Raw genomic sequence first — 27,376 nt, forward strand, 5'->3', positions numbered from 1 at the left:
ACCATCCACAGGGAAAAACAAATTAAGAAACCTGAAGCAACTCGGCCTTAAAATTATCATTTGACTGGTTCTTCTTGCAACTTCTTAGAAACGCAGTCCATAAAAATTATACAAAAGCCTGCCTTTATTATAATCCTCCTCAACTCCGCATAAATATCTAAGCACAAGCTGAAATTTTTTTCAGCATTTCAAGAAAGAATAATTAAGTTGTGTTAATTGACCATCCAAAATTAATCTCCACTAGTTATCGACACACACCATTCGACACACACCATGGCACAGCAGCCAAGTCTCATCGGCGGCGGCGCGGCTGTAGCTGTAATTAGCCCTCGGTATTGCTGCCCTTACCCTGTGGATCTGGCAATTGTGAGGAAAGTGATGACCATCACTGATGGCAACTTTGTTGTCACAGACACAAACGGTAACATCCTTTTTAAAGTTAAGGGTGTGTTCTTAACTTTCATTCACCAGCGTCGAGTTCTACTCGACGGGGCCGGGAATCCCATCTTAACTCTCAGAGAAAAGGCAATGACTGCACATCACAGGTGGCAAGTGTTGGGAAAATATGCTCTTTAAAAGCATATGTATTTATTTAATTGTAATAAATTATTTTTTTAATTAATAAAATAAATGAGGTATTTTATTCAAATATCTTAATTGCATTAATACTTGTATTAAAGTCCATTTAATCATATTATATGTATTTATGTGATCACCATGTGGATTCATAGAAGATATAAATACAAGTTATCTTATGATTAAATAAATTTAGTTCGCAGTTGATAAATAAAGTTGGGCACTTTATTTAGGTATAGACTGTAATAAATTCATTGAATGATTTGTCTTAATCATGTATGAATTTATTGATGTAGTACGACTACATTGAACAGGATCACATATGAGATTTAATTAACTTTGTAATAACTGTCAGACTTATTAAATCTCATAGGCGTTGATTTTACTGTACTCTTAATCTTGAGTTAATTATGATTTCATGATTGTAATTGTTATTCCATTTGAGTTACCAATGGGCACGACACATCCTTGTGGTCAAGATTACCCGGTATCTTGGTGGGAGCAATTATGAGTATTGGAGTTATAGATTAACAATATAGAATTTGTACAACACATCTCTTGATGGGTTTTCGGCACTTGATCATAGAATTCTCTGGCCAGAGTGTGTCAACATATTTAGTATGTTGAAAATGATCAGTAGAGAAAACCAATAAGGATCAAGGAATAAGATGTTATTAAATTGATTGGACATTTGAGATATCAATTTAATTAACGATGTGGTACAAAGGATTGTGCAGTAAAGAAATCAATATGGCTTGAGACGAATTATTATTCGAGCATACAATTATGGAAGTCAGTTCCAATTTTTTAGTGGAGTAGATTTGGAATTAAATAATTGGGCTAGTTTAATTACATGCCTAATTATTGTAGCCACTATTGTATGTTCCCAAATGATCCCCGGGTTAGCTCATTTAATTGACTGCACCACTACTGGACTAATAAGTAAGATAACTAGCTATTTGGGTCAAAAGCCTAAATATATCATTTAGTGGGAGGCTCCATTTAATTAGCTTTTGTATAAGGGGCCTTATGTTATTTTACAAGGTGGGTCCCCTATTGAAAAAGAAAATAACGTGAGTTTTATTTAGGGCATTATTTGGAGCCTAGGGTTTTCACAAAAAGGAGATATATAAGGCTTATTTTCTCTAAAGAAAAAAGTGAAGCCACTTTATACAGATCAGAGAATAAGATTTTTCTCTCCATTGTTGAGAGAAAAATCTTCTCGTGCTAGTTGCTTTGGTAGTGATAAAGTCGCCCACACGTCAAGTGCAGATCGAACCTGAGTCATAACCTGGAAGATCATTGGTGACAGTTCGTGATCTAACAAGCGTAGTGGTGACGGATCGTGATCTAACAGGAGTGGTGGTGGCAGATCGTGATCTAGGAGCCTAAATCACTTCAGTGGAAAAGCCAACTCGGATTTTCAAGGTACGATTTCTAGAATACGAATTCTTATATATTATATGAGAGCGATCTTCAAAAGGTTTTATAAAAATTTTAAAAACTTGATTTTTCCCCAACAGCAAGTGTTCAGAGGAGAGAGCACGGAGCCTCAGGATTTGATCTTCAGTGCTAAGATGTCTTCAATGTGGAATGTCAGGACTAAATTGGATGTGTTTTTAGCAAATAACACAAAAGAAGATGTTTGTGATTTCAGAGTCAAAGGCAGCTGGTTTGAGCGTTCTTGTACAATCTATGCTGGCGAGTCTTCCACGATCATTGCTCAGGTATATATAATGATATGCATGTGGATCGAACTAATCAGTACTAATTAACTTCTTTGCGATTTGAGACGTAAAACTTGTTTGATTAGTTAAAAATTTTATTATGCAGATGCACAAGAAGCATACAGTTCAAAGTATCTTGATTGGCAAGGACAATTTCGCGGTGACAGTGTATCCTAACATCGACTACGCATTCATTGTGGCGCTTATTGTGATTCTTGATGAGATTAATCACGCCAGCTCTAGTTCCAGTGGTGGTGGTGCTGCTGATGTTGGAGTCGATTTTGGTGCTATGTTTTCAGGCTGATTGTAACAGAGTGGTCTCATTATATAATGAACGATTTCATAAAGGGGTGATTAGCGAGATCAGCTTTATATCTATTTATTGTGGAAATATGTCAGAATTTGAATGATTTAATATCTGTTTTGGTTTCATTTAGGAAAATGCCGAAAATCTTTTGCCTTACAATTGCAGCAAATCCAACATTAATTAATTTATCTCTGGCTCGGTCGTTGTCACACCACTCGTATGCAGATCTGGGAGGCTGCTTCGAGCAGCAAAAGCAGTGGTTTAAGAAAGAGGGAAAGAGCAAGCAAAGGCAAAAGGCACCACCATCTATACAGCATCGAGTTCGTAAGACTACAAGAATTTACAAGTTCTTATTGTAAAAATTGCATTGCATACAAATTTTATTCTTTACAGTCAGAGTAATCGTTCTCCATCATACTCAACCATAATTTACTTCCAAAAATTGATAAATTCGATGTAGTATTTCAACATTATTTTCTGGTTAACTGAAAATTTTCTTATATATATGATGCAAAAAACAGATACTTAGAGAAATAATAAAATAAAGTAACAGAGAGACTGGGTGTGTGGAAAAGAAGAAGATGAATCGGGTCAATTTTGGAATCAAAGTGGGGTTGAAAATTAATTCGTATTCATGACGGGTTTGTTAAGGTAATTAGAGAGTGACAATAGTCCAATTCTATCTACTTAGCTTTTAGGTACCAATTATTACGCTGTGTCTACATATTCACCCAATAGCATATTGCGCAACCTTCACAACCACATGCTGCTGCAAAAAACATTGTTGGTATTTGTCGTGGTGCAATAGCTAGAGGGTTAGTTGATAATTCCATTTATGCCATGTGCCATTAAAGTTCGCATAATATTTTTGGACAAATATGTAGACACCGGTGTTGGTGGATTTTCGGATACGGAGGCAAATAACAACAAGATAATTTGATAGGATTTGAGACGTGTTTGTACACTTTATTTTAAGGTTTTATTTGCCCTCACCACTCTTGGTTTGCTATTGAGTTTAATGGCAAATTACCCCCAAGATATAACAAATCATGAATACAATCTCTAGCAAATAAGATTGTATTCCAGAACACTCAAGAAATTTGTAAAAATTTGATATTAATCTAATGTGTGTGTCTATTTTTAATGAAGAAGATGTTTATTTAAAAGAATATAACCATTAGAAAATGGTACTTCTTCAAAGACTTCTTTTTTTTTGTTTGAAAATTGCATCCATTCACAATTGAAATTTTCAAGCATGCTAACTGTTTTTCTAGTTGACGCGAAAATATATTCTCTGGAAGAAAACAATTAGTCGTTTTCTCAATAACGGTGAGCCGTTTTATTTCAGAATGTAAAAATAAGTTGCTATCTGAAAATAAACGGTTAGCTGTTTTTTGTAGAACATAAAACATGCTCTCTGTAATTAAACGATTAGTCGTTTTTGGTAAAACATAAAATATGCTCTCTGGAATAAAACGGCTTGAAACGGCAAGCCGTTTTATTCCAGAATGTCAAACCAAAATTTAAAAATGTTACAATCTCTCTTACAATCCCCTACTAGATTATAATATTTTTCAGATTTATTAATGATAAACTTATACATACAAAAAGGTATCTTTCAATTTTAACCTTTAATTAGTGAGTGAAATTCAAAGCATTTACAAGACAATAGTGTGCTAAGCATTAAACTTTGTCTCTTAAGTAAATACAGGAAATACATCACATATAAGCTATCCCATATTTCAAAGTTATGTTCCAATATTTAGCATTATTCTGGCTTTGTGCTCTATCTTGGATTCATGAACATTTACAAGATTAAACCATGATCTTGTTAGAAACGGCACCATTTCTTATGTTCATTTAGGTGAAGCTTCAAATCATGTCATTAGCTACTATAAGACTTGAACTTCATTAAGAGTAAATACTCAACCTCAATCTCGTAGCTATTTGCACCGAACATCTCAAATGAGATTATTTATTTTCGTTGCCAAACCAGTCACATAACAACAACTTGTTATTACCCATTTAACTATGGAATAACGGTATAACTATTACATAGTTGGGTTACCGTTGTTGGTGACTTTATTAATGAAAGGTTTCAATCTCATTCCAAAAGATGTATCCTTAACTAAATCTCTTGAAAGACCTTTTGTTAAAGGATCCGCTAGGTTTTTATTAGTCCTAACATAAACAATATTAATAACACCATATGTTATTAATTGTTTCACATATTCATGTCTCAAGCTAATAAGTCTAGACTTTCCATTATACACTTTATTATAAGCTCGAGACAATGTAGCTTCACTATCGCAGTATAAAGAAATAGATGGTATCGGTTGTGGCCATAACACTATGTCAAACAACAAATTTCTCAGCCATTTTGCTTCCTTGCCTGCAGCTACAAGTACTATAAACTCACTTTCCATTGTTGAATGAGTTATGCACGTTTGTTTCTTTGAAGCACAAGAAATAGCTCCTCCAGCAATTGTAAAAATCCAACCAGAAGTAGATTTATTATCACTTGTATTGGTCATCCAACTAGCATCCGAATATCCTTCTAGTACTTCAGGATAATCATTATAAAACAAACCCAAATTTATGGTCCTTTTAAGATAATCAAGTATCCTACCAATTGCTTTCGAGTGTTCAACACTAGGGTTACTCGTGAATCTTGACATTTTACAAACCGCAAAAGCTATATCAGGCCTCGTACAATGCATAGCATACATCAAGCTACCAATAGCATTAGCATATTCTTGTTGTGCTACTACTCGGCCTGAATTCTCTAATAATTTAATACTAGAATCATATGGGGTATAGCTTCTTTAAATTTCAAATAATTGAATTTAAGAAGCACTTTCTCTATGTAATGAGATTGACATAACGAGTAACCCCCACTATATTTCTTCACTTTGACACCTAAGATAATATCTACTTCACCAAGATCTTTCATCTAAAATTGTGAAGTTAAATACTTTTTTGTATTATTTACTCATTGCATATTTGTTCCAAAGTAAGCAAGTCATCAACATACAAGCATATAATCACACTAAAATCATTCGTAAATTTAAAATATATACATTTATCAGCATTATTATGCTTAAAACCATGAGATAAGATTACCGAATCAAACTTCTCATGCCATTGTTTTGGTGCTTGCTTTAAACCATAAAGTGACTTGACTAACTTGCATACATTTTTCTCATTTCCAGGCAAAACAAATCCTTCATGTTGTTCCATATAGATTTCTTCATCAAGATCACCATTAAGAAAAGCGGTTTTAACATCTATTTGATTCATATACAAATTGTTCAATGAAGCAATTGCAAATAACACTCTTATAGATGTTAATCTTGCCACCAGAGCATATGTATCGAAATAATCAATACCATTTCTTTGCTTAAACCCTTTGGTTACTAATCTATCCTTAAAAGTTTGCAAAGAACCATCACTGTTGTACTTTTTTTTAAACACCCATTTGATGCTAATTGGTTTAGATCCTGAAGGAAGATCAACCAATACCCATGTTCGATTTGACATGATCGAATCCATTTCATCATTTACCGTCTCTCTCCAAAAGGAAGCGTCTCTAGAAGACATAGCTTCGCTAAATGTCTTTGGATCCTTTTCAACATTTAACAACAATGGTACTTTGTTAAGTACATTCTTTCTATCCCCTTCAACTAAGAAGAGTAATGCATGTGATGAAATAAAATCTGGAGCTAAACTCTTTTCTTTCTTTTCGCGTTGACTCCTCCTTGATTCGAAATATGTCATAGACTCTTTCTTTTTATTGTTATTAACTGAGGTACCAGGTGTATTATCACATAATTGATCAATGATTGATTCTAATTCAATATTTGAATCATGTTGAAATTTTTTTTTAATAAATTCAACATCTCTAGATTCCACAATCACATTAAAATCTAAATTTAACAATCTATAAGCCTTGGAATTTTCAGCATATCCTACAAAAACACTTTTCATACCTCTAGCACCTAACTTTGATGATTTATGATCATGTATTTTATAAAAAGCTAAACAACCCCAGACCCTTAAATACATCAAGTTTGATTTTCTTCCTTTCCAAATTTTATAAGGAGATACAGGTGTTTTCAAAGATGTGATTCTATTATGAATATGACATGCAGTGAGTAATGCTTCCCCCCACAAATTGTTTAGTAGTTTTGCATTAAGGATCATGGAAGTTATCATATCCGTAAAAATCATATTCTTCATTTCAGTTAAACCATTTTGTTGAGGAGTAAACGGAGCTGATCTTTGGTGAATAATTCCAAATTCTTCACAATAATTATCAAACTCAATTGAGAAATATTCATCACCTCTATCACTTCGAACCATTTTGATTTTCTTATCTTTTTTGTTCTCAACTTCAGCTTTGAAAATTTTAAATTTAGCAAAAACTTCATCTTTTGTTCTAAGTAAATACACATAAGTGTATCTAGAACAATCATCAATAAAAGTGATAAAGTATCACTTACCTCCTCTTGTTAAAATGCCATTATACTCACAAATATCGGTATGTATTAAATCCAATATTTGAGTATTTCGTTCGGCTTTAGGAAAAGGTTTCTTAGTTAATTTAGCGTGGATGCAGATTTCACACTTATGACTTTTAACATCATTGCAATTAATCAAACCATGCTTAGACATGTATTTCAAAGATCTAAAATTCAAATGTGCTAATCTAGCATGCCAAACATCACAAGACTCAACAATATAAGCTAAATTGATATCATTATTATTAATGCTAAGTTTGTACATTCCATCACAAGAATACCTCTTCCCAACAAATATTCCATTTTTTGAGATAATACAAGTATTACCCTCAAGCACAATCTTAAGCCCATGCTTACATATACAACTAGTAGAAACAAGATTCTTTCTAACAGAAGGTACATGAAAGACATTATAAAATGTAACTTTCTTTCCAGAAGTAAATTTAATCTCAACTACTCCTTTCCCTGCTACTATGGCTGCATCATTGCTCCCCATGAGAACCTTTTGTCCTTTTGTTTCTTCTTTGTACGATAAGAAAATTTCTTATCATTACAAACATGAATGGTTGCACCCGAATTGAGCCACCAATCGCAGGACTTAGTTTAAGCCATATTGGTTTCAACAATCATGCCAATTTGCATATCATAAATCATAGCACAAATCTCTTCAGATTTGTCTTTAACAACATTGGCCTTATGAGAATTCACTTATTCATTTTTCTTCTTAAATCTACAATCACTTTGGCGATGACCTTTCTTGCCACAAAAGAAATAATTTCCAGAAAACTTTTGTGTGTTGGACTTCTTGAATTTCTTGTCATTTTTTACCTTGAAATTCTTTGAAAATTTACTAGCTTCAACAACATTAACCTTAGTAGAATCATGCTTATACTTGGAATCTCGAGACCTTGTCTCTTCTTCAACCACCAAGTGTTTATGTAACTCTTCTAAAGTTATGTTCTTTCTACTATGAAGAAGTTTCTTTCTATAATCATTCCAACTTTGAGGCAATTTAGCAATAATAGCCCCAACTTGAAATGATTCAGAAATTTTAACTTTCAAATCCTGAAGCTTAGTAACTATAATTTGTAATTTATGTATTTGATCAAGAATGGATTTAATGTCTACCATAATAAATTCAAAATATTTAGAGACAAGGAATTTGTAAGTACATTCCTTCTCCGTTTTATATTTGTATTCAAGAGCCTTCCAAATTTCCACCGGAGAAGTCATGGAATTGTAAAGATCATAGAGCCTGTCAAAAAGCGTATTGAGTATGTGTCCCCGATGTTGTGCAAATTCTAATGTACTCGCAAGCGCACGAATCTATTGTAGTATAGATCTATGGTGACGAGTGTCGATCCCACGAGGAGGTGGATTTTAATTGTGTATAGAATTAATTTTGTAAATGGGTTGTTGGATTTATGGTGGAAATGATTTGGTATATGCTAAAACTTAAATTAAAATGGCGAGAATAAATTCTAAAATTGGAATTGCAATGGCGAGAATAAATTGAAGATAATTCTATTGAAATGACGTACTTGGGTATCTGGATCCGTATCAACATGCATCATGGGCTAAATAATCCGTATTAATGCCAATTAAATCATGAGGGGGGAATCCACGCCTCATGAACCACGCTCTAATCAATATGGTGCTAAGGGCTTATCGTGCCAAATAATAATAACCTTATACTAGAGAGCCGGTGTAACCAAGGCGGTATCTAGACAAGACTATTATTATTTGTCGACGAGAAGTCAAAACATCCACAAAAATTAGAGGGGAAGAGAAAATAAATTTACCAAATTAAGCCCATGACACATGTTGAGACTTCACCTTCAACCCAAGCTTGAAAGAAAATTAGCCACTCATAGTTGAACTAGGGGCAAAATAGGAATTTATTAAAATACGAAGAAAATACAAGATGGAGAGGGAATTACAGAAAATGGATCCCAAAAATGGATTCAGAGATATCAAATTAGGGGGGGGAGGCCCCCTTTTTATAGATACATGGAGTAAATCATGGCCATCGGATTAAAAACAGTTTGGACGCTCAGGATTGCGCCACGTCATCAGTCAACAGTCCACGGTTTGACCACGCGGATGAACAGTAACACGGTTTGACCCGGATGAACAGTAACGCGGTTTGGTTGAAAATAATCCTGTGTGATGCATGCACCGTACGCGAGATTTTTCGTCCACTGATATGCTGCCACGTCACCATCAACAGTACATAAGAATTTTAGTCCAACAGGATCGTGACACCTCATCAGTCAATGCCACATCATCGGTCAATGCCACGTCATCATCCGTCTATGTGAACAGTGTCGTGAACAGTAACGTATACAGTACCGTACACGTGAATAGTACCGTACATGGGAATAGTGCCATTTTTCCTTTTATGCTCCTCCTAAGGTTTTCGACCGTCCTGAGTTCAAAAGTGATGTCTGTTTTGCCGTCTGATCTCTCCTTTATTGTGAAATGACTATAATGCCCCTAAAATACATAAAATACTTAATTAAAATAAAACACATGTAATTAAATCACAAGAAGGTTAAATATATAAAAGTAAGGGTTGTTAGTAAGACTTAAAATGTAAAATGACGGTTTTCTCCTTTATAAATATGCATTTTCTAACACTCAACACACCCCCCAACCAGCTTATTGCTAGTCCCTAGCAAATAAAGCGAAAACAAAATTCAAATTCAAAATAATTTTTTTTTTGTTTTAATAGAAACACTCGTATTTATTCCATCAGATTAATGATAGCAATCAAATAAAAGTATAAGCATTATCTCCAGTCTAAAGCAACATCACACCCACATCAACCATCCACATGAATTAGCCCAGTAGACTTTGTTTTAGCTACTCTCAAGAATGACATGTCAAACCCCAAAATCTCACTGGAAGTAGTGACACTCTCACAAATAAATTAATCCCAATAAAAATAGTCACTCCAATGAATGGTAATTGAGAGAGAAAATAATAAAGAAGTGATATCACATGCTCTCACCAAGATGAAATAAATATGCCCTCAGCTTAGAAATAATACGATCTCAAGTCAAATAAAATGTTAGTCAACCCACTTTATTTATCTCTTTTTTTTTTTTAATTATGCATCACTACATCTTTTTAGCCCATATAACTAGCTTCTACTTCAAACTATAGTTCCCTAAAATCAAGAAGGACTTTTATTAGGACGAAACGTAGGCTAGGGACATGGCTAACAAAGAAGGAAAATAAGGAAAACAAAGTGTATGTTTGAGAAAAATGCAGAGAATTTTTTTTTTTTTTTGGAAGTTGCAAGGTGGATTTCACCTATTTTTATTCTTTTGAAACAACAACTTTTGTTTTTGTTTTTGTTTTTGTTTTTTTTTTGTTTTTTTTTTTTTGCTTTTATTTGGCATAACTTCACTGAACAAAATAATTATTTACATTTTCTCAAACATAAATAGGTGATGGAACTTATAAGATATCGGGTAATACTCCAAATCGGAGTGGGTCAAGATGATAAGTTGACAAAGAAAAGGTTTTTTTTTTTTTTTTTTTTAAAGGCTCAAAAGGGTTAACTATGGATATTAAATAAAAGGGATGGCTTGAAAGACTCAAACGGATCAAAGATGGCCTCTCCATCGTCTTTTAGGGCTCTAAATAATCTTCCATATCTACTAGTTAGATGGGCCTCCAAATGTAGCAACACACTCTTTTTTCTTTTTCTTTTTTCTCTTTTTTTTTATTTTACAATTTTTTTTTTAAGGGTTAACTCAAAAGTAATTTAGAGATCGTGTATAAAATAATAAACTGCTAAGCTGTATAAAGAGTGGGCAAAAGGGTTATTCTCCAAGAAAAATAATAGGCTCAAAAACTCACTTGGTACTTATTATGACATGTTCATTCCTTCAAGCAACTCACATTTGTCTCCGACATCAACATGTAAAGTAGCAAACATAGCGTAACATCACTTAAGACCAAAGATAATACAAATACTAAAATTTGAAATTAATCATGTCATCCAATGTTAAAACAAATCACACATTTTTTTTTTTAAACATCATTCTACCCCCCAACCTATTCTAAACATGAAAGGAAAATATGCATGCAGAAATGTGAAAATGATGTATAAAAACTAATTAGAAAAGTTACACGTAAAATGATAGAAAACGAAAATGATTTTTTTTTTTTAAAAGAAGATGCGTTTCTAGAGGAACTACACTCCATATTCAGCCATCTTCGACTCAAAAGTTGGAAAATGTATATTTATAGAGGAGAAATTAAAGAAGAAAAATAAACATAAACACATAATAAAGAAAAAGAAAATGTCTGAATTTTTTTTTTTTGAAATTTTTTTTTCAAACAATGAAGATGCGTTTCTAGAGTAACTACACTCCATATTCAGCCATCTTCAACACAAAAAGTTAGCAACAATTAGTTTCTACAACAAAAAATTAGTAAAAACTTAACCAAAATTCACAATTGTCGACTATTCCCTCCCCCCAACCAGAACGAAACATTGTCCTCAATGTTTGAAATGAAAGAAGTAGAGTTTAGAAGACATCACCTGGGTGGTGCAACACAGAAGAAAATATTTACAGGCGGAGAGTTAAATCTAATTTGTACTTCTTACTGCGGCTACTGTTACCATCATTATTTGGACGCTCCAACACAAAGGTCCAGGGGTCTGGCTCCGGTCGATAAGCTTGTAACATATCAAGTAGCTCATTAGCAGTGTGAGCACAAATAAAGAGTTTTTTCGCATTAGAGGGAATGAAATAGTTTTTTATTGCATGGTTAAGAAATGCGATAAAGCCATCATAAAAGTTATTGACATTTAACAAACCGATGGGTTTCTGGTGAATGTGTAGATGGGCCCAAGATGCTAGTGTCATAAGTGCCTCTAGTGTTGCAAGATCTCCTGGAAGGAAAATAAAAGCATCAGCATGATTAAGCATTTCAGTTATTCTTTCTTGCATACCTGGGACGACTAACTCTTCTCCAGTTGATGAGTCAGACGAACTGCCCAAAGGTTTTAGGGCTCTTGGGATGATGCCTAACACTTGACTTCCTCTGATAAAAGCTGCTTCTGAGACCATTTTGGATAACCCTCGGTTACCTCCTCCATACACCAAGTGTAATTTTCTCGCTGCTATGCTTCGACCAAGATCTATGGCTGCCTCAACGAACTCTTTATGTTTGCCATAGGTAAAACCGGAAAGCACACAAATGTTCTTGAATTGTCTATTGGGAGTAGCTGCCATTGCGATACTTCTAAAAAATAATTTGTGAGTGCTTGACAAAAGATATCACATTTAAGAGTCTTGGTGATAGTGGGTCATGGTTGTGTATGAGGTAATATGTCAGTGTCAAATAACGCGTAAAGCACGTGCTCGCAAGTCAAAAAGAAAACAGTAAAAAGGAAAAAGCAAACAGTAATAAAATTATTAAAGACAATAATGCAAACAATAAGACAATAGTGAAATAAAATAACAATAAAGTAAAAGGATATTTACAGGTAGTTGCGACTGTGGCTCACATCTTCCTCTGGTTTTACGTCCAGAAACGGCTTGAACGCCCTCTATGGGTCGAGGATAGGCTTCCTATCCAGTTTTCTTATAAACTGGCAAACAGGGTCGTTTATAGTCAGATTCCCGAGACTATATCGTGCATGCTCTTTCTGGAATAATGGCCATAACTGGAGAATCGCTCCTTGCACATATCCACTGGGATGCGTTTCAAGAGACAAAAGGATATCATCCAATGACTCCTTATTCAAGCCATCCCTAATGAATTGAATCTTATCTTCCCTGTTATCAGACATCATTCCTAAAGAACATGGGTTTTTATTGCAACTCATTCTGGCACACTTACGACAAGCAACAGAAATTCTTCGAGCTCGTCGTTTTCTTGCATAATTTCCTTTACCACAACCAGGCATGAATGCAATAAATTTTGGAGGTAACTCACCTGCCGATCGTACTTTAGCCTCGATTAACCAACGGATGTCAGCAGGTATGTTATTCCTCATGAGTAATCGCATGCGTTCGGACCGAGCTTTATAGATCGTAAGGAGGGCATTCTGAGGAAGTGAAGGGAATCGCTTGTGAAGCTTTGCTAGAATCTCGTTTCTGTCCATACTTTCGCCTCAGAATATCAGTTATTATGGGAAACTGAAGTAACCGACTTGATTGTCACGGAGTACCGTTATCCGCCACTTCACCGGGGTAACAAACTAAAGCACATAAACAGAAAAACAAATTAAAACACACAAAGAAAATTAAAATCGTCCTCTTATTGAATTTACCTCAAGCTCCAACTGGATGTCGTAAACACTTCTCTCAATGTCTCTGAGTTGGCTTTCTAAACCCTCAACATAGGCTACTAATTCTGGTGGTTGTAGAGCCCAAATGCGTTGTGTTTTACAAAATTGAATCTGCCTTTTGAGATGAGTTTTGACACGTTGAAGTGGTTTAAGAATGTTCAGGAGGAACGGTCTAAGTATGAGACTCATGATTAACAATGATAAGAGAAAACTTAATGGTAAAATAAACACACTTATGCAAAAACAATTTCAATTAGCAAAAGAATAATAATAAAAAGAAAGAAAGAAAAATCAAATCAACGAAAAGAGAAAAAAAAAATCAATTCAAATTTGGTGGGTCACTCAAATTTATTTCGGTGTCTTCTTCATGTGGTTGGTACTCTAGATATGGCTTTAATCTTTGACCATTAACTTTAAACGTGACACCATTCTTTGGGTCTTTAATTTCAATTGCCCCATGTGGAAAAACAGTATGAACAATAAATGGGCCAGACCAACGAGAGCGTAACTTACCTGGGAATAGGTGCAAGCGAGAATTGAATAAAAGCACTTTCTGACCTGGAGTGAACGATTTTCTCATAATTTGCTTATCATGGAAGACTTTCATTCGTTGCTTGTAAATCTTGGCATTTTCGTACGCGTCATTGCGAATTTCTTCAAGTTCTGCCAGCTGTAATCTTCTTTCTGAGCTGGCTTGCTGCATGTCAAAATTGAATTTCTTGATGGCCCAATATGCACGATGCTCGAGTTCCACAGGTAGGTGGCAAGCTTTTCCATACACTAGCCTGTAGGGTGACATCCCAATCGGGGTCTTGAAAGCCGTTCTATATGCCCATAATGCATCATCAAGTCTTAATGACCAATCTTTCCTGTCTGGCCTCACCGTCTTTTCTAATATGTGCTTTATTTCTCGATTGGAGATCTCAACTTGGCCACTGGTTTGCGGATGATACGGGGTCGCCACTTTGTGTGTGATTGAATACTTTGTCAAAAGTGCTTTGAATGCTTTGTTACAAAAGTGGGCACCACCATCACTGATTATTGCTCGAGGGAATCCAAAGCGTGAAACAATGTTGCTTTTCAAAAATGCTATCACCACCTTGTGATCATTGGTCCTACATGGAATAGCTTCTACCCATTTTGATACATAGTCAACAGCAACCAATATGTATTGATGACCAAAAGACGGGGGAAAAGGTCCCATGAAGTCGATACCCCATACGTCAAAAATCTCAACCACTAAAATTGGATTTAGTGGCATCATGTTCCTTCGCGTAATGCTCCCCATTCGTTGACACCTATCACATGAAGAACAGAAAGTGTAAGCATCTCGAAATATAGTTGGCCAATAAAAACCACATTGTAAAACTTTAGTCGCTGTTTTCTTAGCACTGAAATGGCCTCCACAAGCTTGTTCATGGCAGAATGAAAGGATATTCTGAATTTCACTTTCTGGGACACATCGTCTAACAATTTGATCCGCACAATACTTAAACAAATACGGGTCATCCCAAAAGAAATTCTTTATTTCTGCAAAGAATTTAGCCTTGTCTTGCTTGGTCCAATGCTCTGGAAGTTTACCTGTAACAAGATAATTAACTATATCAGCATACCAAGGTAATACTTCCACATTCATTAATTGTTCATCTGGAAATGACTCATTCAATATTAATGGCTCTGTAATTGTGTCAAAATGCAGACGAGAGAGGTGGTCCGCCACAACATTTTCTGTCCCTTTCTTATCTTTGAATTCCAAGTCAAATTCCTGCAAAAGTAACACCCGACGAATTAGTCTGGCTTTTGCATCTTTCTTTGTGAGAAGATATTTAAGAGCAGCATGATCTGTGAATATAATTATTTTACAACCAATGAGATATGATCGAAATTTTTCCAATGCAAACACTACTGCTAGCATTTCTTTTTCAGTAGTTGAATAGTTCAACTGTGCATCATTCAATGTCATACTAGCATAGTAAATAACATGGGGAATTCGATCAACTCTTTGTCCTAATACTGCTCCTACTGCATAATCAGATGCATCACACATTAGCTCAAATGGTAAGTTCCAGTTTGGGGCCTGAATGATGGGTGATGATGTCAACAACTGTTTTAATTTTTCAAACGCCATAAGACATGAATCATTAAAGATAAAAGGTACATCCTTAGCAAGTAAATTGCATAAGGGTCTAGAAACTTTGCTAAAATCTTTAATGAAACGTCTATAGAAACCAGCATGCCCAAGGAAAGATCTTACTTCTCTGACTGTTTTGGGTGGAGGAAGATTAGAAATGAGATCCACCTTGGCTTTGTCAACCTCAATACCTTTGCTCGAAATGATGTGACCGAGAACAATACCTTGTTTTACCATAAAATGACATTTCTCCCAATTTAAGACCAAGTTCTTCTCGATACATCTCTGCAGAACTAGTGTTAGATGATGTAAACATTGATCAAACGAGTCACCAAAGACAGAAAAATCATCCATAAAGACTTCAAGGAATCGTTCAACCATATCAGAAAAAATGCTCAACATGCATCGTTGAAATGTAGCAGGTGCATTACATAATCCAAATGGCATTCTCCTATATGCAAATGTGCCAAAATGGCAAGTGAAAGTAGTTTTCTCCTGATCTTTTGGTGCTATGGGAATCTGATTATATCCTGAGTAGCCATCTAGAAAGCAATAAAATTCATGGCCTGCTAATCTATCAAGCATTTGATCAATAAATGGTAAAGGAAAATGGTCTTTACGTGTGACAGAATTCAACTTCCTATAATCAATACATACACGCCATCCTGTAGTTACTCTAGTGGGTATCAATTCATTATCGGCATTGGTAACTACAGTGACTCCTGACTTTTTGGGGACAACTTGCACAGGACTAACCCATTAACTATCAGAAATGGGGTAAATGATACCAGCATCTAATAGCTTAAGGACTTCTGTTCTAACAACTTCTTTCATATTAGGATTTAACCGACGTTGCATTTCCCTAGTAGATTTAGCATTTTCATCAAGGTGAATGTAATGCATGCAGTCTACTGGGTTTATACCTTTGATGTCTGCTATGGTCCATCCTAATGCCCCTTTATGCTCTTTTAAAACATCCAACAACTTACCTTTTTGTTCGTCATTTAGGGATGATGAGATGATTACCGGCAGAGTACTTTCTTCTCCCAAAAACGCATATTCCAAAGTGTTGGGCAATGGTTTGAGCTCGAGTTTCGGTGGTGATTCTGATGATGGAATGAGTTGCTTCTCTGATGGTGCTAGTTGTTCAACTCTTGACTTCCATTTATTAGTGTCCATAGATGGTGCTGAGTCAAGCAGGGCGTTGACCTCATCAACCGATCTGTCAATATCAAAATCCAAACCAAAGTGAGTTAAGCATGTCTGTAAAGGATCATCACTAAGGTTTGAAAGAAAAGTATTATCAACTATTGTTTCTATTAAATCCACATCAATAATTCCATCATCTGCACTGTGAGGTTGTTTGGCAATGTTGAAGATGTTCAGTTCCATAGTCATGTTGCCGAAGGACAACTGCATATTTCCAGTCCTGCATTGAATATGAGCATCCGCAGTTGCCAAGAAAGGTCGGCCTAGAATAATGGGGATGTGCTTCCTTGAGTCCTGTATTGGTTGAGTGTCAATTACAATGAAATCAACAGGAAAATAAAACTTGTCTACCTGGATAAGCACGTCCTCCACAATACCACGAGGTATTTTCGTGGACCGATCTGCAAGCTGTAACACCACTGGAGTTGGGTGTAATTCTCCCAGTCCAAGTTTCACGAAAACAGAGTAAGGCAACAAATTTACACTAGCTCCTAAATCCAACAAAGCATTCTCAATTGTGTGGTTCCCTATACTACATGAGATAGTGGGGGAGCCTGGGTCTTTGCATTTTAAAGGAATTTTATGTTGGAGTATAGAACTAACGTTTTCTGTTAAAAATGCCTTCTTTTGAACATGCATATTTCTCTTTTTAGTACAAAGGTCTTTAAGAAACTTGGCATAAGATGGAACTTGTTTTATAGCATCAAGCAAAGGGATGTTAACACTTACCTGTTTGAAGATTTCAAGAATCTCACCTGTGGATTTTCCCTTCTTTCCTTTCGCTAACCTCTGAGGAAATGGAGCTTTCGGAACATATTCTCGTGGGTTGGTTTCTTCTTTCTCCTCCGGTGATGAGTCTTCAACATTCACAGGTACAATTTGATTTTCTTTTGTCACCGGCATCTCCACTTTGTTGTCGACTTCTTTTCCTTTTCGCAAGGTCATTACTGCTTTGACCTCTCCATGCTGCTGTGGTGAACTGGTACTTGCTTCATGTACTCCTTTAGGGTTAGGCACTGGTTGACTTGGAAACTTACCTTTCTCAACGGTCATTGCCAAGGTCTGAACTGAAGAAGCAAGTTGTCCCACCATCTTCTCGAGGCTTGAAACTGATTGGGCTTGTGAATTGAAGCCTGCTCTCAACTCATTTCGTAGTCCATCAATGGTGCGATTCTGTTGCTCAATCGTGGAGTGAGTAACATTCTTGAGATTCTGGAATGAATCCTCCCATGGTCTGGGTTGAGAGTAATTCTGGTTTTGATTGTATGGTCTAAATGGGGGCTGAGAGGCTTGAGAATTTTGAGCAATTTGTTGCATTGGTGGAGCTGGAGCTGCTGGTCCATTCTGTTGGAATCCTTGAGACCATGAAAAATTGGGGTGGTCTCTCCATCCAGGGTTATATGTGTTGGAGTATGGGTTGTAATTCGATGGTTTTCTCATTACACCTATGGCATTGGCTTGATCTGAGTATGAGTCATGGCCATGTGCCTCTGTTGATTTAGCAGTCGATAACGATGCTATTTGTCGAGAGAGACCTTCAATTATCGCTTTGACTTCTTTGATTTCTGAATTTGATTCGCCAATTTGAACCTCATTCACTCCTTTAATTCTTCTAGTATTCCTGAGTGATCGACTCCGTTGTTGGGAATTATCCGCTTGTCGCTGGAAGAATTCCCAAATTTCTGATGCACTTTTTGACATTAGCTCTCCTCCACTTGTTGCCATTAGCCATTCTTGCACATTTGGTAGTAATCCCTCCAAAAAGTATTGGCATTGGTGCCATTTCTCGTACCCATGATGTGGACACTTCAAGAGTAGCCCATTGAATCGCTCCCAAGTTTCGAAAAACTGCTCGTCCTCTCTTTGTGTGAACTCTGAAATTTCCCTGCGAATAGCATTGGTTTTATGCACTGGGAAATATTTATTCAAAAATTTAGTTACCATTTGTTCCCATGATGAAATGCTATTAGCAGGTAAAGTATTTAACCATGAACGAGCTCTATCTTTTAAAGAAAATGGGAATAGTCTAAGTTTGACATCATCGTCTGAAAAATTCTCGTATTTAAAAGTTTGACAAATAGCATGAAAATCGTTCAGATGATTGTATGGGTCCTCATTTTCTAAGCCATAGAATGTGGGGAGACAATTTAGCACACTAGGTTTTAGTTCAAAACTCCTAGCAGCTACATTTGGGTATCTTATGCATGATGTGCTCAAATTTGCTAAAGGACTGAAATAATCCTTAAATGGCCTCTCCTGTGGTTGCAAATCCATTTTATTTTTTACTTGTTTGTGTGTGCGAAGAGTTTTCTCAAGTTCAAGGTCTATAGGTTCAAGATTGGGTAATAATGACCTTCGACCATGCATGCAAAACAAATAAAATAAAAAATAAAGATGGGAACAAAATAAATAAAAATAAAGAAGAGGGAGAAATTACGATACTAACCTGATTGCGCTATTACAACCTTTCTATAAAAACACACAAAAATAAATACGTGAAATGAATTAACTAAAAATTAAATTAATAAAATAAAGGAAAATTACAAAGAAAAAAAAATAAATTGAAAATTAAATTACAGAATTTTAAAGAAGAGAAAAAGAAAAGAAATACTAACCTTTAGATTCACTTTTTTTTCTTTTTTTTTTTAATAATAATAATAAAAAAATACAAGAAAACAAATAAAAGAAATTATTCACAAAAATTAGTTCTATGAATTAAAATTACTTACCTCCCCGGCAACGGCGCCAAAAACTTGTTGTGCAAATTCTAATGTACTCGCAAGCGCACGAATCTATTGTAGTATAGATCTATGGTGACGAGTGTCGATCCCACGAGGAGGTGGATTTTAATTGTGTATAGAATTAATTTTGTAAATGGGTTGTTGGATTTATGGTGGAAATGATTTGGTATATGCTAAAACTTAAATTAAAATGGCGAGAATAAATTCTAAAATTGGAATTGCAATGGCGAGAATAAATTGAAGATAATTCTATTGAAATGACGTACTTGGGTATCTGGATCCGTATCAACATGCATCATGGGCTAAATAATCCGTATTAATGCCAATTAAATCATGAGGGGGGAATCCACGCCTCATGAACCACGCTCTAATCAATATGGTGCTAAGGGCTTATCGTGCCAAATAATAATAACCTTATACTAGAGAGCCGGTGTAACCAAGGCGGTATCTAGACAAGACTATTATTATTTGTCGACGAGAAGTCAAAACATCCACAAAAATTAGAGGGGAAGAGAAAATAAATTTACCAAATTAAGCCCATGACACATGTTGAGACTTCACCTTCAACCCAAGCTTGAAAGAAAATTAGCCACTCATAGTTGAACTAGGGGCAAAATAGGAATTTATTAAAATACGAAGAAAATACAAGATGGAGAGGGAATTACAGAAAATGGATCCCAAAAATGGATTCAGAGATATCAAATTAGGGGGGGGAGGCCCCCTTTTTATAGATACATGGAGTAAATCATGGCCATCGGATTAAAAACAGTTTGGACGCTCAGGATTGCGCCACGTCATCAGTCAACAGTCCACGGTTTGACCACGCGGATGAACAGTAACACGGTTTGACCCGGATGAACAGTAACGCGGTTTGGTTGAAAATAATCCTGTGTGATGCATGCACCGTACGCGAGATTTTTCGTCCACTGATATGCTGCCACGTCACCATCAACAGTACATAAGAATTTTAGTCCAACAGGATCGTGACACCTCATCAGTCAATGCCACATCATCGGTCAATGCCACGTCATCATCCGTCTATGTGAACAGTGTCGTGAACAGTAACGTATACAGTACCGTACACGTGAATAGTACCGTACATGGGAATAGTGCCATTTTTCCTTTTATGCTCCTCCTAAGGTTTTCGACCGTCCTGAGTTCAAAAGTGATGTCTGTTTTGCCGTCTGATCTCTCCTTTATTGTGAAATGACTATAATGCCCCTAAAATACATAAAATACTTAATTAAAATAAAACACATGTAATTAAATCACAAGAAGGTTAAATATATAAAAGTAAGGGTTGTTAGTAAGACTTAAAATGTAAAATGACGGTTTTCTCCTTTATAAATATACATTTTCTAACACTCAACACCCGACACATCAATTCATCATCTTCACGCTTTTTCCTTGCAGCCTTAACAACTTCGGTGTCATCTTCTTTTGGCTCTAGAAATGGTTCCAATTTTGGATCAAGAACATATGCAATTTTCATAATAGTGAGAAGGAAGAACAATTTTCCCTTCCCGCGAGTAAAATTAGTGCCATCAAAACAATCAAGATGGACACTAGGATTAAGAAATGAAGTCAGATTCTTCTCAGGCTCCATATGCAAAATATAAAACCTTAAAGATTGTTGGTGGATTTTCGGATATGAAGGCAAATAACAGCAAGAGAATTTGATAGGATTTGAGACGTGTTTGCACACTTTCCTTTAAGGTTTTATTTGCCCTCACCACTCTTGGTTTGCTATTGAGTTTAATGGCAAATTACCCCCAAGATATAACAAATCCTGAATACAATCTCTAGCAAATAAGATTGTATTCTAGAACACTCAAGAAATCTGTAAAAATATGATATTAATCTAATGTGTGTGTCTATTTTTAATGAAGAAGATCTTTATTTGAAAGAATACAACCATTAGAAAATGAAACTTCTTCAAAGACACTCTTTTTTTTGTTTGAAAATTGCATCATTTACAATTGAAATTTTTAAACATGCTAACCGTTTTTCCAGTTGACTCGAAAATATGTTCTCTAGAAGAAAACGGTTAGCCGTTTTCTCAATAACGATGAGCCGTTTTATTCCATAATGTAAAAATAAGTTACTCTCTGGAAATAAACGGTTAGCCGTTTTCTCCAAACGGTTAGCCGTTTTCTCCAAAACGGCAAGCCATTTTATGTAAAACATAAAACATGCTCTCTAGAATTAAACGGTTAGCCATTTCATCCAAAAACGGCAAGCCGTTTTATTCCAGAATGTCAAACCAAAATTTAAAAATGTTACAATTTCTCTTACAATCGGTGTGTGCAATGTTCTATTAGAATTGTGTAGATAAGTCGCTATGCGTCAAAATTAAAACTCATAACTTAAGGTCTTGTTTGTGTTTACTTTACAAGCGGTTTGTTTTATAAATTTTAAAAAAATTTGGTAAACTTTTTTTAAAAGATATTTATTTAAAAAGTTTTTTTTTTATTTTGACAGCAATTTATAGAAGAATGTAAGGGTTATTTTTTAAAAAATAGCATATTAAATAAACTACCACACACTTTTAAAATTCTTATCATAACCATATTATTAAAACAAAAAAGATAATTATTTCATATTTTTCTATAGACACTACAGTAAAAATGGTAAGCCTACCATATTACTACAACTACATATTACCTTTAATTTTATATAGATTTATATATGGTACTGTGAAGTTTATTATATTTTATATAATATATTACAAATTTCCTTATATTTTAATTAACTGAGTTTTTTCAATTTGTGTTTTGTGTCTTTTTTTTTTAATATTTCTAGAAAATTTATTGAATGCATATATTCTGCTCTTGAAACTCACATCAATTGCAATAATATAGTTTACCCAACACATAGTTATTTTCTTGTTTAACAACGTTTTTACTATCTATTTTAATAAAAGAAATTATTTCTTTTTTATTATAGTCTAACAACAATCTAATTTCTTTTTATCCATATGAGTGAGGTTCGAACCTTAATCTCTTGTTTTTAGACGAGATTTTATCAACTAAATCAAATAACACTTACTTTGATAATAGAAACTATATCAACTAAACCAAATAGTTAGAGTAGACTTTTAAAAGATAAAAAAAACATTTTATTTATATTGAGAGAAGTTCAAAGTTTGGGCTTTCTAATAAAAGTTTTTGAGGTTTTTTTTTTAAATTTTTTGGGATTGAATTGTCTAAATTATACCTTATAAAAAACTTATCTATTAATAAAGAAGGGTTTACAACGTTAAAAAAAAAAGGAAAAAGAAAATCTTATAACCAATAAAGAACCTATATATAACTAATAATTATTAATTGCTTTTTAACGTTGTAATTATATAGACCCATAATATATACAATTATATTAAAAAAATAACAAACGAGGAATTAAAAGAAAGGCCTCATGTGGAAATGAACGAAGGCTATATAGTAGACTGTTAGCGATGAGTGCTTCGTGCTCTTCTTATCCAATGAATTAATCAAAACCTTAATTAAATTTCAGAACGTGCCTTCAATTATTAGATTATCCAGTCAATAGCGTATCCAAGAAATTCTCCAATGAAAAAATCCAGTGAATCCACGTAAATATGAAGCTAGTCGGCCTTATATTATTTGACTTTTTCTTCCTGTAACTTCTTCGGAACAAAGTCCATATATATATATTATATAAGCGGGACTTCATAATAATAATCATCAACACTGTATAAATATAAAAGTACAAACTGAAAATTTCTCGCCAATTCAAGGAAGAAAAATTAAGTTGCTGCAAATTTATCACCTACACTCTCCGTTAATTAATTGTTGACACACCATGGCACAGCAGCCATGTCTCAGAGGTGGCGCCGCGGTAGCTAACCCGGTAGTAGCTGTAATTGGCCCTCAGTATTGCCGCCGGTACCCTGTTGATCTAGCAATTGTGAGGAAAAAGATGGCCCTTACTGGTGGCATATTTGTTATCACACACACACAAATGGTAAAACGTGATTATTAAATAACATTACAGGCTCTGTCCCACCTAAAATTTTCTTGAAAAACATGATTATTAAATATATAATTGATAAAATCTTGTTTAATTAATTGGGACGCAATGAGTTGAATTAAATGTTCAAGAAATTTAAGAAAAAAAATCCACAAATCGAACTTAGTAAATAATTCATTTGAGGTGATAAATTTCTTTTGACAAGTATAGCGCAAGTAAACTCAAATGAACCAGCCTATACTTAAAAATCTTGAAATAATTGAAAAAATAATTTTGAAGACATGCAGAAATGGCGGGATTTAAACCTATCTACATGTAGAAATAACGATTTTTGTGTATGTTTATTGAAATTTAAATATAAAATTATACCCAAAAATTCAAACAAAAAAAAATCCACAGAACCAGATACAATGGACTGCATCGATTTATGCATTTTGTCACCCCAATCGAGCCATGATCGAGGAATTTAGGGAATTGGAGGGAACTTATTAGCATACCATCCAATACACAAAGAAAATACGTATTTAAATATTTCATATACATTGCTTAAGAGTAATGCGATACTTAATTGGGATACTTAGGTAGCATTTATTTTTTATCTGAAATCTAAATAGACCAGAACGTTTGAATTTAAATAATATGTTTGTTTTTCTTGTCTGAATCTCTCAAAATAAATATTAAGTTATTTTTTTCAACTTAAAAAACTTAAAGGGTGTGGATATTTTCACCCTACTATTTTTATAAACCCAACCCACCTTCATAAAATAATTACAATAAGTTCACATTATTTCACAGAATTACAAATTAATAATAAGTTTGAATAATTAATTAATTAAATTATTCTTATAATATTTTTTTTCTTACTGTCTTTTAACAATCTTTAACAATTTAATGTTGCTTAAGATAAGTTTAATTTAACTAATTTACCCTTATAATATAAATAACCAAATTACCCTAAGAAATATATATTATTGTAACTAATTGTTTAGACATTTAGTTTTATGTTTTATAATCTAATATGCTTTATATAAAATTTAATAATTTTCAATACTTCAAATTCTACAATCATATTAAAATCTACAAGTGATCAATCTTAAAATCTTTCTATCTCCTACAAGATTTACAACACCACCACCAAAGAATTCTTGGGTTTTAGCGTATTTTTAGTTCCTCCTTTTCATTTTCTTTCCTTATATATAAAACATATGATTTAAATATCGAAGGATCTATGCTGGAACTCCATCGGTGTGTCATAACTATGTTTTGTGGTTGGCATGTGTAGAAACTTGTGGTTAGATTGACGTTGAAGTTTGGATTCGTGCTGTTATTCAACACCCCCCCCCCCCCCCCCAAAAAATTCAACTGTTGAGGTCATTTTTCGACATCAACAGTTAGGATACTTAATAACTAAATATCTCAACTAAGTAAGGATAACATTTTTTATTTCTTAATTTATCATACACAATGCAATCTTAACTGCCCCCACTTAAACCAAAAATATATGACTTCTTATAATTTTAATAAACAAGGGCCAATTCAGATTGTCCTATACCATATTCATATAAAAACCAACAATTTCTTTAATTTTCAGCATATCTCAACCCTACATATTGATCATCACTTTAATAGAAAATTTTCCTCAGTTGCTTTACAGGAATCCAAAGAGAAGCTCAAGACAATCCAGCAGGTACCTCGGAGTCCGGTGAAGGCCGCAGGGGAGATATGCTGCCGACATTAGAAACCACATACTAAAGAATTGACATTGTCTAGGCACATTAATTTATTTGACACTGCTGAAGAAGCTGCAGTTGCATATGATTTTTCAGCCATGTCTTTAATCAGTAGCATAGGAAGAGCTTGAACTAAAGTTTACTGCCGAAACAAAGAAACAGAAGGATGTTATCTATGGTGTTAAAGCTAATTCTATCTTCCTTCAGATTAATTTTTATGCTCAAATAGCACCTCGTCAGCCTTTTGACTTTTGCTCCATCTCCACCGCCATCGCCGCCACCAACTCCAATTTTGTTTCGACGCATGTTCAGTAGACGGTGATGACGATGATTCTCATGTTATTACCTCATCTTACAAAGTTTTTGGCAGTCTAATAATTTATATTTAATTTCACAATTTTTTAGTCTTCAATTCTTATATTATCTAGTCAATAAAAAATCTATTCCTATTGAACGGACCATCTATTTCCATGCGACAGCAAGATAAGAATGGACGTAAAAAAATTCATTAATTTACGTAAATATGAAGCAATCAACACGGCCTTAAGATTATTATCTGACTTCTTCTTCCAACTTCTTGGGAAGACGCATGACTTTGTAATAATCCTCCTCGACGATCTGTATAAATATCTTAAGTACAAATTGAAAACTTCTCACCAATTCAAGAAAGAAAAATTAAGCTGTCGTTGATTGATGATATTGACCCGCCATGGCACAGCAGCCAAGTTTCGGTGGCGCAGCAGCTAACCCGGTGGCTGTGATTAACTCTCAGTATTGCAGCCCTCACCCTATTGATCTAGCAATTGTGAGGAAAGTAATGATCTTTAGTAGTGGCAACTTTGATGTCAAAGACACAAATGGTAACATTCTTTTTAAAGTTAAAAATGTATTCGCTTTCATGCGTCGGCGTCGAGTTTTACTCGACGGGGCCGGGAATCCCATCGCTACTATCAGAGAAAAGGCAATGTCTCGGCATCGCAGGTGGCAGGTGTTCAGAGGAGAAAGCTCAGATCCTCGGGATTTGATCTTCAGTGCTAAGATATCTTCACTGTGGAGTTTCAAGACTACTAAATTAAACGTGTTTTTAGCAAATAACACACGAGAGGATGTTTGTGATTTCAGAGTCGTCGAAGGCAGCAGCTGGTTATTTGAACCTTCTTCTTGTACAATCTATGCTGGCAAATCTTCCGCAATCGTCGCTCAGGTATTATAATAACAATATGTGCATCGAATTAAATCCTAATTAACATTGCGGTTTGCATTCTAAAAGTACTTATTTGATTAATTAAAATTAATGATTCGTGGGAAATGATTATATATGCAGATGCTGGAGAAGCAAACCGTTAAAAGCATTTTCCTGGGCAAGAACAATTTTATGGTGACGGTGCATCCCAACGTTGATTATGCATTCATTGTGGCGCTAATTGTGATTCTTGATGAGATTAATCGTGCAGGCTCTGGTTCCAGTAGTAGTGGTGGTGTTGCCGGAGGCGGCGGCGGCGGTGGGTGATATTGGAGCCGATTTTGGTGCTATATTTTCCGGCTGATTTGCAACGGAATGGTATAATTATATTTTCGCGTTGTGATTAGTAAGATCAGTTGTGTATCTATTGTTGGAAGCTGTATCAATTTTATTGCATGTATTGAAACGATATTATATATATTTTATCTTGACATCTTGTATAAAAAAAAAAAAATGATATCTGTTTTCATTTGATTTGGAAGTGCCGACATCCTTTGCCTTACAAATTGCAATGACCGTAGTTTTATACGAAATTGTTGCAATTTTTTTTTCTAAGCATGATTATTAAATATTAAAATTGATAAAATCACATTTAACTAAAGAGAAAAGAAATCCATGATCGAACTATGTATTTTACTTATTTGAGCTGATAAATTTTTCCGAACAAGAAATCAAGGATGAATTGTGCAAGTAAATTCAAACGAGCAAGCCTATACTTTAAAATCTTGGAATGATTGAAAAAAATAATTTTGAAGAAAGTTAAAATTTTAATTAGTTTAGAAGACACGTAGAAATGGCACACGCAATGATTAGAGCAACCCAATGGAAACGATTTCAGCCTTCAGCTGATGACTTGTCCAAAAGTTTGGAAATGGGGGCACCCATA

The 27,376-nt window shown here is 34.6% G+C and overlaps 1 protein-coding gene across 2 annotated transcripts; it reads left to right on the forward strand.

Annotated features, from left to right (window-relative positions):
- LOC102613869 (protein LURP-one-related 10-like) lies at positions 1–26,918 on the forward strand. 2 transcript variants are annotated; one of them, XM_052443694.1, is made up of 3 exons: positions 1–552; positions 26,236–26,451; positions 26,572–26,918. In XM_052443694.1, the coding sequence occupies exons 1-3, from the start codon at positions 274–276 to the stop codon at positions 26,755–26,757; spliced, it is 681 nt and encodes a 226-aa protein (XP_052299654.1). In that variant the 5' UTR covers positions 1–273; the 3' UTR covers positions 26,758–26,918. The 2 variants fall into 2 exon arrangements, with proteins under 2 accessions (XP_052299654.1, XP_052299655.1); XM_052443695.1 differs by lacking the exons at positions 26,236–26,451; positions 26,572–26,918 and adding exons at positions 2,099–2,303; positions 2,410–3,080 and having other exon boundaries at positions 19–548.
- Positions 26,919–27,376: the final 458 nt, after the last annotated feature.

Source organism: Citrus sinensis, chromosome 6, assembly GCF_022201045.2.
Source record: "Citrus sinensis cultivar Valencia sweet orange chromosome 6, DVS_A1.0, whole genome shotgun sequence".
Classification (NCBI taxonomy): Eukaryota; Viridiplantae; Streptophyta; class Magnoliopsida; order Sapindales; family Rutaceae; genus Citrus; species Citrus sinensis.